General features: G+C 37.9%; 1 protein-coding gene across 1 annotated transcript in view; it reads left to right on the forward strand.

Moving 5' to 3' along the window:
- Positions 1-15,991, forward strand: part of LOC126416669 (transportin-3) — a 210,051-nt gene that overhangs the window by 67,215 nt on the left and 126,845 nt on the right. Inside the window, exons 6-7 of the mRNA XM_050084469.1 lie at positions 3,469-3,613; positions 14,092-14,238. Of these exons, the coding sequence (XP_049940426.1) occupies positions 3,469-3,613; positions 14,092-14,238 (292 nt within the window). The remainder of the gene's footprint in view (positions 1-3,468; positions 3,614-14,091; positions 14,239-15,991) is intronic.

The raw sequence follows: 15,991 nt of genomic DNA on the forward strand, positions 1-15,991 counted from the left end.
TTGAATTTCCTCTCTTGTGCGTATCTCATTTCAGAGTAGTAACTACACCCATTGTCCTTGATTAAAAGTTCTTTTATTCTAAACTCTCTCTTCTCGTACAGGTTTTGTTCTCTACAGCTTATTCCAGTATCACAGAAGTTACTCACTGTTATCTTAGCATATATCTTATCACCCTGGTCCTTGTTATGGTTAGTGCCTTTGACATATTCGTTTCCTCTTCAGTTCTGCAGAGAGCCTCCTCATTTCTTAGAGTCCACTTACTTTCAGGTGCGTCAATGCTTCGATTCTCTTGTTTCCCATTTTTCTCGGAGTCCATGTTACACTTCATACAGTGCAGACAGCCATTCTCAAGAATTCACAAAGTTGAGCTCTCTGTTTGATACTATTAGCCTACTTTTTGTGATGCATTCGGTCTCTGCATGTGCCAGGTTGATGTTTTATATTCATTGCCTCATCTGCCACAAGGTAACAGAATTCCTTCATCTAGTCCACTGCAGACTCCCTGATTTTCGTATTTAGTTTGTTGCTAATCTTGTTTCTAGTGACGCCTAATTACTTTGATCTTTCTTTGGTTTACTCGTATGTTTTTTGTTCAACAGACTTCATTCTTAATCAGTCTCATAGAGGATAGCAATGTCATCAGTACTATCCATCAACAAATTCTTTGAAGGTGTCTTGATTTTTTTCTTAAGTCCAGCTTCTGTTGTCAAATGGAGTAAAGTCGGAACTACCTCTTTAGTGGCTTTCCCTTTCCTGAAGCCAACTGATTCTCATCTAACTAATGTTCAGTTTTCTTTTTGTTTCTTCAATATATTATCCTGTGTAGCAACTTGGATACCTGAGTTGTCAATATGATTATTCTCAGGTTATTTGCTCTTGCTATCTTCTAGACATTGTGAATAATATTCTTCTGAAAGTCCAATGACATGTCACCAGTCTACACGCTTGAATAATCATTAGTTGCCACTTGACTTAACAATTTTATAAATTCAGCAATCACTTCTGTGATGTTAGATTGCGAGTGTACTATGACTCTTAACGCTGGAGCTCAAAGATTCCGCCCATATCGACACCTAGTCATCTTCTGTCATTTTATCAGATGGTTCCTTCCTTTGGAGAGGGATTCAGGGTGCTGTTTTCACCTATCTGATATCTTCTCTATTTAACTGTGCTATTCTTTGTCCGCTCATAATGTTTACAGGTTCGTCTTTAAAATTTCTTAAAGTTATTTTGGCATTTGTATGTGCTGAACCTGTTTTTTAACAGTAATTTCCCTTTCAACTTCTTTACATTTTTGCTGCAGCCACATTAGCTTCAATGCACTTCTTATTGATTTCCGTCCTTTGCTTATTTGCTGTGTTCTTTTCGTTTCCAGAAAATGAATATGTTTCCTTCTTTTGTCAACTAATTGAAGTATTCTACTGTTGCTTACAGTTTCTTCACAGTTGTTCACAGCTCATGGCCTAATGGTTAGTGTCACTCCTTTAGATCAGGGGGTTCCAGTTTTGATTCCTGGCTGGTTGGAGATTTGCTTCGCTTGGAAACTGAGTTTTCATGTTGTCCTAATAATTTCATCTCATCTCCATTAATGTTCAATTAGCCAAAATGATGTCAAATATAAGTACTTATACCAGGCAGCCGAACAACCCCAGATGGCGCCCCCGGGCAATAACACCCTATAATTGTTTCGTTTCTGTATAGTTACCTTCCTCATATGTGTATTTCTCTGTCCAGTGCCTGTGATTATCCCTTTCAGATATCTCTCTTTCTCCTCATCTGAACTACCTACTGTGGCGTTCAGAAGCACAATATTGGAGAACTTCAAATGCATATAATCTTTCCGTAGTATTTCAGTATAGCACCTTCTTGTATGTTGAATCTTCGTGATGATTCTCTGACATCAGCCTACTCTTTACCTTTACTAGATTGTGATTTGAGTCTGTATCTACTCCTACGTATGCCTTACAATCAAGTATCTGATTTTGGAGTTTTGTGTCCTGGTTTTTCCAAGCATATGTCTTCTTCTTGGGAATTTTGAATACTGTATTTGTTCTCCATACTGTAGATCATATTGTTTAGCATGGTTTGCTATAACAACTTCAGGGTGCTCCACTCCCACGCCCACGCGTTTTTCACTGAATTTAAGCCTGAGAAGTGAGCAAGCCATTCTGTGTATATGGTGCCCTTTTTTTGTAAACAGATTAGGAATTATCATTAATTGAATAAACCCATCTACATTGACTATGAAAAAAGTGTAACAGGATACAACATTACCCTTAGCAGCTGTCAAATCACCTCAAAAAGTAGTGTGGTGTGCGCACGTCAGATGAACAAATGGCGAGAATCACTTTTTTGGCTAGAAGGTGGCTCATCTATGTACAAGGCAATGCCATACTGTTCCTGAATGCAAGGCACCACATTTTTGGAGCCACTCAGTGCCTTTGTGCAAGGGGAGTGATTGTTGTAGGTTACTGAGCATGTAGAGCACCTCTCAAAGTCAACAGTATGCTGTGCTATAGGTGATTGTGGTCAGTGCGTGCTGCGAGTTCTTAAGCCAGGGCTATTGCTGTGTTGGTAGGTTATCTTCAAGCATTTAAAGCAAAATATTGTTGTACTTGATTGTAGCAATTAGTTGACCTTACTCATACTGATGTTGAATGTTTTGTCCCTCCTGGAGTGTTTTATATAGTGATGACATTGAGTTCCTGGCCCACCTCACGCTGACTGTAACTGGCCTCTTCCACCTGCCAAAGGTCCAGCCATATATCTTGTTAACCAGAAGTGTTTGCTGCCAGCCTCTACCACTATTATTCAAATAATGTCCACCAAACACCTACAATACACAGTTAGAACCATACACTGTTGCAGTCACACCAAGACAATTTGTACTGGCATGCTTTGTATTTCATGCAGTAGGACAATGATAGGATACTTTCTTGGTTCTCAAATCTCTCTTGACTTACTCATAAAGAGCACATTCCTTCATGTGGCAGTGTGAATGAGAGAGAGTCGTGTGTCACCTATTTTTGCCTTTGCCAACCCATGCCCTCACGTTACAGAACTTAGCCTACAGTTAAGAATTTGAATTATTTTATTATTCATACTTAATTGACCATTGAAACTAATGTTCTTGTATGGGTGATACTAACATGTAGTAAGATGATGTACCATTTTTCTCCTCTCTGAGCTGTCTTTAGTTTAGCAGTTAAGAAAGACTTCAAATTTGTTGCAGTTGGTGGGTTTTTTTTTGACTGTTATCTGAATTTGGTGTATAGCTCTCAGTTGCAAGCAGTTTTGTGTGTGTGTTTTATAATTTATTAAAATCCATTTGCTGCAAATTGTTCATTACTTTATATCAACCACATTTTTACTTTGATTTCACTGGATGATGATGTAATTCGTTTTACTTCATTTTTAAATGCTGTGTTTTTTCTTAATAGAAGTTGACGTTCTGATTTACCCCCACAGGTCCATGAACTATTGCAGAATTTTCACGGAGTTGGCAGAATCGTTTTTAGAGAAGATAGTAAATGGTAGTTGCAACAATAAACCTCATTTTGCCCTGAAGATTTTGGATCTGGTTTTGACATGTGTAGGCCATCATGATTACGAGGTGAGATGTTTAAGACAGTATCTTTACATCTGGCATATGTAAAGACAACCTAAGAAACTTGTTTACAAAATGTTGGAGACATGCCAGGCTAAAAAGTTGGAAAGTAAATGCTGAGTTTTGTATGTCCTCTTTTCTAGTTAAAGGCAGGAAAGGAAGGTTGTGGGAATCTAACCCAGAGGAGGTAAAACTGCCCACAACTATGTTATGTTTCATGACTGTGTGTTCTGAGTAACATCCCAGTATGTCACACTCCCACACCTTGTGTTTTGTACATGTTCCTTCACATGTCCTAAGGGATGAGATGGAGAGTGACATTAAAAATGTTAAATTTTGTTTTCAGCTGCAAAAGCAATAAATTAATTTGTAAGAAAGCTTTGCAAATAACAGGTGGCCTATAAAGAGTCAAGAGCCGCTGGTATACGAAGCAAATTGGTGTGTGTGTGTGTGTGTGTGTGTGTGTGTGTGTGTGTGTGTGTGTGTGTCAATAACTAGTGAACTTCGCAGTATCCTTATACCCTCTCACTCAGTGGCTTATTGAGCGTCAAAGTTTTCATCCCTAGTCAGTACCAGTTCCATGTAATTAAGTCCCCTCTTGCAGTGAACTGTAAATGAAAAATTGCCAAGTTGCCCTGTGGTTCAGTGTCCATATTAAACTGAAATGACCTCGATAACCCCAACAGGACCTTGTACAATGAATCTCTGCAGAAGTTGGAAGTCCTGTTATCTGAGATAAAAACAGACCGCTAGAATAAATAGGGATTTTAGGGGACATTGTATGCCCTATGCTGCCAGTGTTAAATTATCAAATTTTGTGACCCATTGTATTGGAAACTTTTTGACACCAACTTACAATTTTCCATAATTATTGAATGCACTTTTCTAGATACAGTGGACTAGAATTATTACTAAAATTGTACTGTGGGGCTTTTTTTTTTTTTAAACACTCAATTTTTAGACAGAATTTTGTAAATAAATGAACATAAAAACAAAATAACTCACAATATTATAATTATTCTAGTTCCATAGTGCTGAATCCCACGCTTGGCATGCTGTGAAAATTTCGTGTCTACCATCAGTACTTTTTTTTTAGATAACAGGTCATTTATTGCAAAAAATATTGCAGAGATATTGAATTTTAAAACTTTTTTTATTACAAATTCTTACACAGACTTACATTTCTGTGTCTTTTATGCTCTAGAATTGCCCTGGCCCATAGTCTGTCTCTTCTTCAGTGTCACAACAGCCCAGTGCTTGCCTCTTCCTTTTCTTTCTTGATTCTTTTGTCATTTGCTGAGAGCTAACTCTGCTTCACGTACAAGAAGCTCGTCCACTTCCCGCAGTCCTTTAGTTATGTTCTGTCCAAATCTTATCCCTAACTTCTCCAGAACCTTAAGTCTTTCCTAGTTCACACCATTAAAAGTTATTACAGCATCAGACACTGCTAACTTTAGGATCATAAAGCCAAGGACTCATTCACGTTCTGGGTCTTCCCATGTAAGCACTTCTTTAGTAGCTCAGGATTTGCCATATCTCTTTAAATAGGTTGATTGCCGCCATTACTGCAAAAGGAAGAGAATGCTTATGTGTAAATTGATACAGGGTGCCAGAAAATTCAGCTTGCCTATATTTACCCCAAGAGTTTGGTGGAGGTGGACACGAAGCATGACATGGCTTTTCATCAGTTGATATTCGATGAAAGAAAGTGCTCCACCACAGCTCTTTTCATCTTCTCTAAATTGACACAGTTATCTCTAATGGCCTTCTCGTAATATTCCTGTAATTCATAAATTTCTTTGTACGTTAGTCTTCCAGCACATTTTATTGTCTTGCCATCAGACAGTTTTGTGTTACGCAGCTTGGTTTTTAGGTTACGCAGATGTGTTCCCATGCTTTTCTTGACATGTCCTACAGACTCAAGTTTTTGTATAGGAACATCATACGGCTCACTGTTTTGTACTGCAATGAAAGCCTTGCTGTCTCCATCACCTAAGTAATTCACATATCTGACACTTCTCTCCTCCTGGGAAGGCTGAAAAATGTTAACTGCTCCTTTTACCGCCATCCCTCCACTTTTGCCATCATAATTTTTTACACACTGCTTTTTTATGAAGTAATCTGTTGTTCTGGTTCACTGTACAATCTTGGCAGTACTTACTGAGAACATCAAAATCCAAAACTTTACCAGTGTCACCACTTACTGCAGATGTAAAACCATTTTTAGGACTAAACCCACACTTTTGCCAGGATCTATCTACAGCAATTCTGATGTCTGTGTCACCCTCATTTTGTTCAACAGCTTCTGATGTAGCAGCAACCATTGAATCTTCAGCCACAGCATTTACAGAGTCCCCAATTGCTGTTACATATTTCGTATACCTAGAAGGAGGTTTTGGCAAATTCAGAGAACATTACCAGCCCTTGCACCTTTACCAATGCATCTAAGCCAATAGAACAGTCTCATGTTAGTTTCATACAATTCATTACCTGAACACTTTGATGAACTATGAAATGCTTTTCCGTTTTTGCACTTCTGACATTTCATAAAAGATATAGGGAAACATTCCACGTGGGAAAAACATACATAAATAACAAAGATGCTGTGCCTTACCAAACGAGAAAGCGCTGGTAGATAGACACAATAAAAAAACACCCAAACACACACACAAATTTCAAGCTTTCGCAACCCAAGGTTGCTTCATCAGGAAAGAGGGAAAGACGAGAGGATGTGGGTTTTAAGGGAGAGGGTAAGGAGTCATTCCAATCCCGGGAGCGGAAAGACTTACCTTAGGGGGAAAAAAGGACAGGTACACACTCGCGCTCACAAACCCAATCATCCCGGCCGCCCCATTGTAGCTGGTTACCAAGCCCCCACAGAACGTATCTCTGCCTACGTAGATCAACTCCTTCAACCCATTACATGCAGTCTCCCATCCTTCATCAAAGACACGAACCACTTTCTCGAACGCATGGAATCCTTACCCAATCTGTTACCCCCGGACACCATCCTTGTAACCATTGATGCCACTTCCTTATACACAAATATTCCGCACGTCCAATCCTGTTTGCTGCGGTATTAGAAGAGGCTCCACCTTTCTAATCATTCTCTGAAGAATGAGCCTCTCCAGTATTTTTCAGAGGTGACAGAGTAAGGAGACTGGTCTATAATTTTTGGGATCTTTCCTATCCTTTCCTGGTTTCGGTATGGCAATTACTCTTGCTTTTCACCATACTTTTAGGGATCTTGCATCTTGAATACAGTTGTTTATAAACTCCAGTAACCAAAGCATAGTAGCAGGACCAAAATTCTTGATTTGTTCAGCTATAATGTCATCCAATCCTGCTGCTTTTCCCAATTTATATTTATTCAGGGCTGAATTCAGTTCTTCAAGAGAGAAAGAAGGAGATAAGATATTATTCTCTTGATCCGTTTGCCTGAATAATTGTTTCCTCTCTATATTTCTGGGTTTAGTTGATTTGCCATTAATGAGGGGTTGGCGAGCAATTTGGTCTGGTTTAATATTAACATATGTGTTGACTTGAGTGTTATCATTACTCAGGTGACGTAGTAGCCTCCAGGGCTTTTGGCTACTTTTACTCATGTCACAGTCAACCATTAATTGTACCCATTCTTCTCTCTTAGCCTAAGATATTGAAGAGAGAACATTCTGTGCAAGGCTTGATGTGGATTCACTGAAAGGATCTTCTTCAAACTTCCTGTAGTATTCTTCAAGAAGAGTGGCTGTTTCAGGTGTTATACCCTTGATATAATTCATTCTGCATCGCCTTGGAATTGATGCTTGGGAGGAGGCATTAATAATATTAACAAAATTCTCATATTGATCTATCACAGTATCTATAGTTACAATTTTCTCACCTAATAATTTTGAAAATTTCTGCCAATCAGTTTTTTTGAAGTTGTGTCTTTGTCTGAAAGGGATTCCTTGAGGTCTTACTTGTGGGAGAACGTGGCACATAATGGGTCGATGTTGTGTACTCGGTATGGGCTTACAGACGGATTTAGTGCAGGTATGAAAAATACTTTCACTTACAAAAAGCAGGTCCAGTTTACAGCCACATTCCCAGCGCCCACTGTAGAAAGAATGAGGTAGTTTGTGGTCATGAAGGAGGGAGAGATGGAAAGTTTCAGCCCACAGGACAGCCTCACCATTTTGATCCTCTTGAGTGTACCCCCAAACATGGCTATGACTGTTGAAATCACCTATCACAATAGAAGCTTTCTCTGTAATAAAATTTTCAGGTGGCATGAAGGAAAAATCTGTTGCTGGAGGTTTATATACTGATGTGACTGTACAGTTACGTAGCAGTAATAATTTCAATATTGTTATCATCTGACTGACAAACACTACAGACTTCAAGGTCAGTTCTTATAAAGATGGCGCTTCCATTCTGTGCATGTGGTCTTTCAGCAACCAGTTTCATTCCAGGAACAGTACAACGTATCTGCTGGGTATCCCTATGTATTTCTTGAACACACAAAACATCACAGTGCTTAGTGTGGCACATGTCTTGCAAGAGTTGTTGCTTGCAGGGAGATATTCCTTCGACGTTCACGGATATTACAGTCAACACTGGTCCTAAAAAGGACCGTTTATTTGATGTCTCTGATACTTGTAGCGTGAAAGGATCAGCCGTCAGGTCATTCTGAGTTGGACTGAGTTGACTGGACATTGCCCAGGGTACGCCTGATTGCAGTTCATATATCTGTACTTATCATCAAACGTTGCATTCTTTGGGGAGACTCCTTTCGTGTAACGCATTCAATACTGTCAGTATTGAAACAGTGAAACTGCAATTCAGAAGTATTTATTGCCGAAAACATTGAAAAAAGATAGTTTCTGGTCCAGAGATGTCCGTCACTTGTGCTGAGGCTGTACTTGCTTTTGTGAATGTATGTGTGTGAGTTTCTTTCTCTGGCAAAGGCTGTGACTGAAATCTAATTTGCAAGTGTCTCTTTAGTTGCACCTGTCCGCAATTTAACATATTATCTTTATTGTAAGTATCATCTATCTTTACCTTACATTGTTGATATTCCAGCCTGGAATTTCTATTGTTTGATTGTTGTATTAAAGTACATAAGTAAGCACATTTTCTTCCATAGTTAATTTATGTGCGAAGTGAAGTTCAGTATTCATAACGCAGTGCAGTGTAAGTGCACGCCAGCTAATCTCTACAAAGTGACAATAACAAATGTTTCAGTAATATCACTTTTTAAAGCAATGCCAGCCTCTGACACCTGATGGTCACCATAGAAATTATTAGCGCTGTATCCGCAGTTATTTGTAGGAGTCATAAAAGTACGTTACAGATCACTAAAAAACATTAACTGGCATGATGAAATGTTATGTCAGCTGGACTTCTTCGTTTCCTGTAGTTGGCGTAACGTTATTGCTTCCATGCCGTAAGTGTTAAAAGCTTCGGTGATTGTGTGCTTGTTGTGAAAGTAAAATGTCATGCTTACCTGAATTGAATTGTGTGTGCTTTGAGTGTGAAAATGTTTCCGTTGACTCATGTACTGAATGTATTCAGTATCTGGTATGGTACATTGGTCAGAGAACATTCCACACCCTTCTCTTGACATAAGTTTAGACTTCATATGATTTATAATTAGTAATTTACCCAAGTCTTATAATAAGGTTTCTAATTAAGGACGCATTAGGCATACCATTTATCTAATAATTCATCATTGTATCCAGCTTGAGGAGCTGATTTACGTTAACAACAAATAATGTACTTGGGGGAGGCAAACTGTCAACAGGCAAGTTAATTAAAATTATGCAATTTAATGTGGCATTTGAAATTGATAAAAATTGAAGAATATAATTATGATTCATTATAACATTTACCTGAAGATAGCAACCGGGTTGTCAGCCAAAATATTGAAGCAAGAAGTTAACGTCATCTGGCTATAATCCCAAAATCTTGTAGAATGTATTATAATTGCTTTTAGTTCCACAAAAGTTATCTGTTCTAAGCCATAATTAAATTGATGGTAGTTATTTTTCATAACATCAATTAATAACTGAAGTGTTTAAACCAAAAGAACATATGTCCATCACTAGTAGAGACTTAAAAACTCATCGAGCAAGATGGCACAGTGGTAAGGACACTGGACTCGCATTTGAGAGGTCGACAGTTTAAATCCAATCATTTCTGGACATCCTGATTTAGACTTTCTGTGATTTCCCTAAATCACTCCAAGCAAATGCCAGGATGGTTCCGTTGAAAGGACCCATACTTGAATCATTCTGAGCTTGGGCTCCATCCCTGATGACCTCAATGTCGACAGGGTGTTAAACTTAATCTTCCTTCCCTTCCTTTAAAAAGAATCAATACACCCATTCAATTCATAATAAGCTCAGTAGCATTGTTCTAGGTGTTAATGACTAACATTGACTTACGGACTTTCAAAGGGACACATTAGTGCTTGTCATTACCAGGTGGCGATTGCTGCATTGGCGTCAGGCTTTCATGCTGCATGCGAGAGAAAGGATAATCTGTTGAATGAGGATTTTGCGTGCATATGGGCAATGGCAAGGCTAAACTGGACCAGGTGACTGCAGTAATGAGTGTTATTTCTCACCATTGCTTACTCTCATGATTGTACAAAGTCTGAGGTGATATTCAGCTTTAAAATTGAGTCTTCGAAATGAATCTTTTTTCTGTGTAACAGTACATGTGCTGTTTCACAGTTTCCTGCCAGATTCAAACTGCATGCCAGACCAAGACTATAACCTAAAACCTTGCCAGGTGATTTTCTTTAAGCTGTGCAGGAATGACTCATGACCTGCCCTCCAGATTTGTTCTGAAAACAACCCTTCTTAGGCTGCGACTAAGCCTTTTTTCACTTAAACTAGTTTTCCTCACAATCTATTTTTCCACTAGTACTCTAAGCAAATATTTTTCACCACACGTCCCAGGACAGCTAACATAGAATGTCACCCATTCATTAATTAAAAAAATGCATTTTATGGTTAGTTGATACATAATTTATGATTTGCTGTACTAGTTGACCAGTCACCTAAACTGATCCAGCTGTTTTATATGCATAAAATGCATTTAGGGTGTAATTTTATGTTACACATGTAACAAAATACTGATATGTAGTTTATATTATAACCCTTAATAAAATACATTGCTTGACCATTTTTGAGGTCAGTGAAGAACAATGTACGGGCTATCAAAGGGTGACCAACTCTACTGCACTACGTTCGTGAAATAAGTTATCTGCAAATATCTCAGCTCTAATTTGTAATTATAGAAATCTACGGCCATGGCTGACTTGCCTTAGCAACACTGTGTGTTAATTTTCAGTTCACCTGTTTATTCACATAACTCAAAACAGAGTTGTAAACTACTAGTAGCGAGTTCTTAATTGTGGTCACAGAATCTTATAACTTCCGTTGTGTGAAAGAGCATCAGCAGTGTTCCCATACTTGACGTAATATTTTACAAATTTGAACATAGTCGAAAATTTGGTGAAATTCAATATTATGTTAAGTGAATCTCCATTTGGCTTGCTGGTCGAATTGTGCAGTGTCCAGATTTGTGAGGCATTTGGATGTGACAGTGGCCAGATTTTGGGCTACATGGTAAAGTGAGAGCAAGCGTACTCCTCATCAAGTTTCTTGTCGAACGCATCTGACCACCACGAGGTATTATGCACCAAGAACATTATAACCATTTTGTGTCTGGCCATGCGACCCAGAACAAGTAATGAACCCCTCACAACGTTGTGTCATCCTGCACCATTGGCCAGAGACCAGCATCAGCTAGACCAGGGGATTACCTAAAACCACAACACAAATGACTGCATTTGGAGTGGTGCCATGATGAGAATCATGGACTGCTGACGGAAATGTCATCACATTGTCTTCAGCGATGAATCGCGGCTCTGTACTTCTCTAGATTACCACTGTCAGTGAGTATTTTGGTGACCTGTGGAGAAGTTGCATTCTTCCAATGTTTTGGAGGTGGACAACAGCGTTACTCCTGGCATCACAGTGAGGGGGAGCCATCACCTGTGACTCCAGGTTAAACTGGTAGTGATAAAGTGAACTTTGACAGCACAAAGGTGCTTCACAGGTATTCTGCATCCTCAAGAGTTACCTCCCATGTGGCGGTATTGTCACATCATTTTTTGATAGGACAGTATTTGTTCACGCATGGTACATATCTCTGTGAACTGTCTGTGATATGTTGAGGTACTTCCGTGGCCAACAAGATCCCCAAATCTGTCCCCAATAGTACATATGCGACCAGCTCGGGCATGAACCCCATCTCAGTGTCAGTATGAAGGATATCAAGACTCAGTTACAGCAATTGTGGATCAGCTTCCTGACAACCTTCTCAACTACGTCAGTGCGTGCATCCAGGCCTGAGGTGGAGCAATGTCATACTGAAACGTGGCCAAGTATTGGCAAGTTCATTGTAAATTTGACTCGATTTTTTAATCACTCATGTAACGAACGCCACATATCCTCTCAACATGTGAAGATTGTCCCCCCCCCCCCCCCCCCCCCATTTCTGTCTCCTTGTGGGTGCTTCACTTCTTTTTTGTTGTCAGGTTGTGTACATCAAAATGACCACATTGGTGTGCTGACCAAGCTGGTACCAATACCCTAGATCTCTCATACAATGAATTTTTAAATAATAAAAGAAACTTGCTTTTGATCAACTGTAAAGTGGCATAAAATATGATATTATGAAGTAGTTTGTCATTGCTATTCTTGTGGTGTGTTTAGAATTCGTACACTTAGCACTATTTGTCCATAATTAAGATAATTAACATCTACCCTCAGATTTCCATCTTGGTAGGATGAGCCCCATTGTCCGGCCTTCTAGCTTTGGGTCAGCTCTTCCTTCTGGTGTAATACTATCTGATTTTCATTATTTGTTTGGGCATCCTACCATCTATTCCCTGTATCCTGACCAGTGTATTCTGAGAGATTTAACTTACTCTCCAACCCTCTGCCTCTCACATGCCTAGCAGTTTTCCATAGGATTTTTCTTTCAAATGCCCTTAGGTTGTTGATATCTGCTTCTGTCATCAGCAGATTGTAACAACTAGTTTTACAAGGGAATAGTATACTCTTAACTTTGTTGTTCTTGTAATAAGATAATTCTTAGTTCACATAATACGGTCTGTTTCTTGCTTGCATTCTTTCTCTAATAGGCTGTATCATATTATTATTGCTGGGTAAAGGTACACCTGCATAAGAGAAGCAGGTAACATCTTTAAAACATTTTTTAGAGATTTTTTTAGCCATAGAATTGGATATTAACATGTATTTTATCTAGTTTTTTTTTTTTTTTTTTTTTTTTTTTTTTTTTTTTTTTTTTTTTTTTTTTTTTATAGGAAGTCTAATTTTTCGTCCTCTCACTTCCATTATTTTGTACACAACTACTGCAGTATCACCTGCAAATGCACATTTGACTGTATTAATATTACTATGTACTAATTCCACAATTTGCTGCTGGTGTGTGTGTGTGTGTGTGTGTGTGTGTGTGTGTGTGTGTGTGTGTGTGTACAATATTATAAACAGAAAAAAAAGATCTTAGTTTTCTGTGTATGAATTATCTCCTGTTACAGGAATTTTCTGATTGAAATTTCTTTTCCAGTGCTGTATTGGTTTTATCTTATTCAAGTAACAGTGTTCATGATTACATACATAAATTCAAAATATTCCTCATCTTCTGCTGTAAAAAAAATGGATGCTCTTGTTCGGTCTAGTGTTTGGCTTGAGAATTCCTGTACTCGGCCGTGCAATCACCTCCCTAGTTTTCTGGCCAGTCGAGCTTCTACTTTCCCCATCCCAATGACAGCTGAGACATACATAATGCTGATGACAAACTTACATTTGGTTACTCTCCCTCTGCCACTTGTTATCTGCACAAATATTAATAATAATACATTATCATTAATAAAGTTATCTCTCAGCGTTTTGTATTAATAGTATATGGCTTTCAAACTCTTGGATTACCTTTTCTTAATACTTTGCAACATGTATTCAGTATGAAAGAAAAATTATCAACACCATATTATCAGGAAAGATGATTAAACGTACTGTTCTGTAACAGACTAACTGCCGCAACACAGTGTTGTTTAACACATTAACTGCCACTATCAAAGGAAACGGTTTTCCAGGAGCTGTTGAGGTAGTCTATTTACTAATTGTGCCCTTCATTACTGCTAACCACAAAATTTTAAGCTTTTTCATGGAGTGCCTGTGTATTCTTGAATCAGTAATTAGAATGACACACAGATATGCATTTCAGCAGCATTGGACTTGTAGCATTAAAGTGGCAGGGAGAGCAACTTGTTGCATTAAAACAGACAGCAAATTTGTTAACATTAGGACTTGTTTACAAATATTTTCTCTCTTATGTTACAATAAATGTCTTTCGAACAAATAAAATAATTAGTGTAATTTATATTACACTTTTGTAATTTCTTTTAGGTGGCAGAGATTACGTTTAATTTATGGTATCGTTTGTCTGAAGAACTCTACCAGAAAAACAATGATTCTGTTACTGTGGTGTTTAAACCATATGTAGAGAGGCTGATTGAAGCATTATGCAGACATTGTCAGATGGAGCCAGACCATGTAAGTAATTTTCTGTAGATGTTTGATCATAGACGTGATGGATGTAACAAATTCCTACACAGTAATTCTGAAGTGTTGTAACAAAGATTCATAAAAATATAGTAAAAGTTCTCTGTAGAAGTAAATAATGAAAGGAGTAATCCTCTGACCAGCTCCATGAAGCAGATACATTGGAACCATGCCTCTCCCCGCTCCCACACCATTACTTGTCCTCACACCAGATTGAAACAGGTAAATCACATCGTTTCATAGGGCTTTCATTACTTATCACTGTATCCTAAAATGAGGAACATCCTACTCACACTCCTTTGAGCTGTAACTTCCCCTTTCATATTGATTGATTGTTTATGAATGAGTCTCAGGCTCCAGGTAGCTCGCAGTAGAATTTTACGAGGGAAGTCACAAAAAAGAATTGTCTTGCTCCACAGTATTTACGCTGAGTGCGTGTTGGCTGTACTGACTTACTCAGATGAATATTTGTTCTCCGACTTGTACGAGCCTAGCTACACATAAATGCATACAAACTGAGATTGTTGCCCTAATCATGATTACAGTCTATATACATCCAGAGTTTATCTATGAAAGTTTTCAGTTTCCGTGAGCTAAAAAGTTTGAATCAGTACGATAACTTTCTAGAGCACCAAAGAATATCTATAAATGCTGCGCTCTGTTGATAATCTATATTGTCACACAGATAAATGTTTCATGAGCACATATATTAAATGGGTTGAAAGAAATGTCAAACACTGTTAAATTCACTTTATGTTGGTCTATTCTAGTCTATGCACATTCTATCATTGTCTTAAAGAAGCAACCTTTCTTTCAGATGGGTGGAATTAGTTACGTAAATTCAGCCAAAGATTTTACAGCAAGATCCAGATTACGGTATTTACTTTAACACAGTTTAGGTATATTCCTCACAGTTCACACTATTCATCGCTTCCTATCAGTTGAATTATTAGTTGTCTATTACATTGGGTCTAAGTTCAGTCTTTCATTGATAATAATCAAATTAAGACAATATATTCGGTTATTTTCCTAGCTTGAATTACTTCAAAGATATTTTCCAAGTTGCTGATTTACCTCTTTGTTTTTAATCTTTCTAGCAGATTGCAAATCTTCAAAGTGTAACAGACCATCTTGTATCGCCTATCAATATTACGTACGAGCACACAAGTTCAGTTACGACACGACACGACAAGGCATTATTGGTTTAAATGGTTCCATAGTATTTTGTGAGGTACTTAAACTTATTTTTCTGTGTACTAAATTGAAAGTTTTAAACCAGCACATCAGGTACACAATGAAATTATTTCTTTACTCTAAGTTGAAAAATGCAACAGTTAATGCCATTCTGGCTCTGAAAAGAAAATATCTTTACTATTCTTATTCTAAATGCAAATACAACTTTCAAATACTTATCCTAATAATAAATATTCTAGCTATTATTTCTGTTGCAGAATGCAGCTGTGATTTTAAACGTTTTTCTTACACTACATATTTTAATTCTGTAACTAAAAGCATAGAAAAGGAAGGTGGTTTAAATACTGTTCATCATAGAATGTCTTATTCCACAAATCGTGAAGTCTCTTTATGATTCAGTTTAAGTTTCTTGCTTCTCTTCTTTCATAAGGTTGTTCAGGACACGAATCCTCTACTAAAGGTGTAAAACAGTTTATAGCAATTTTTCAGGTTACAGCTTCTTAGTTCATTGTCAGATTCTCAATATTACCTTTAAGGTTCTTCAGCATAG

The sequence above is a fragment of the Schistocerca serialis genome, chromosome 8 (genome assembly GCF_023864345.2).
Source record: "Schistocerca serialis cubense isolate TAMUIC-IGC-003099 chromosome 8, iqSchSeri2.2, whole genome shotgun sequence".
Lineage (NCBI taxonomy): Eukaryota > Metazoa > Arthropoda > Insecta > Orthoptera > Acrididae > Schistocerca > Schistocerca serialis.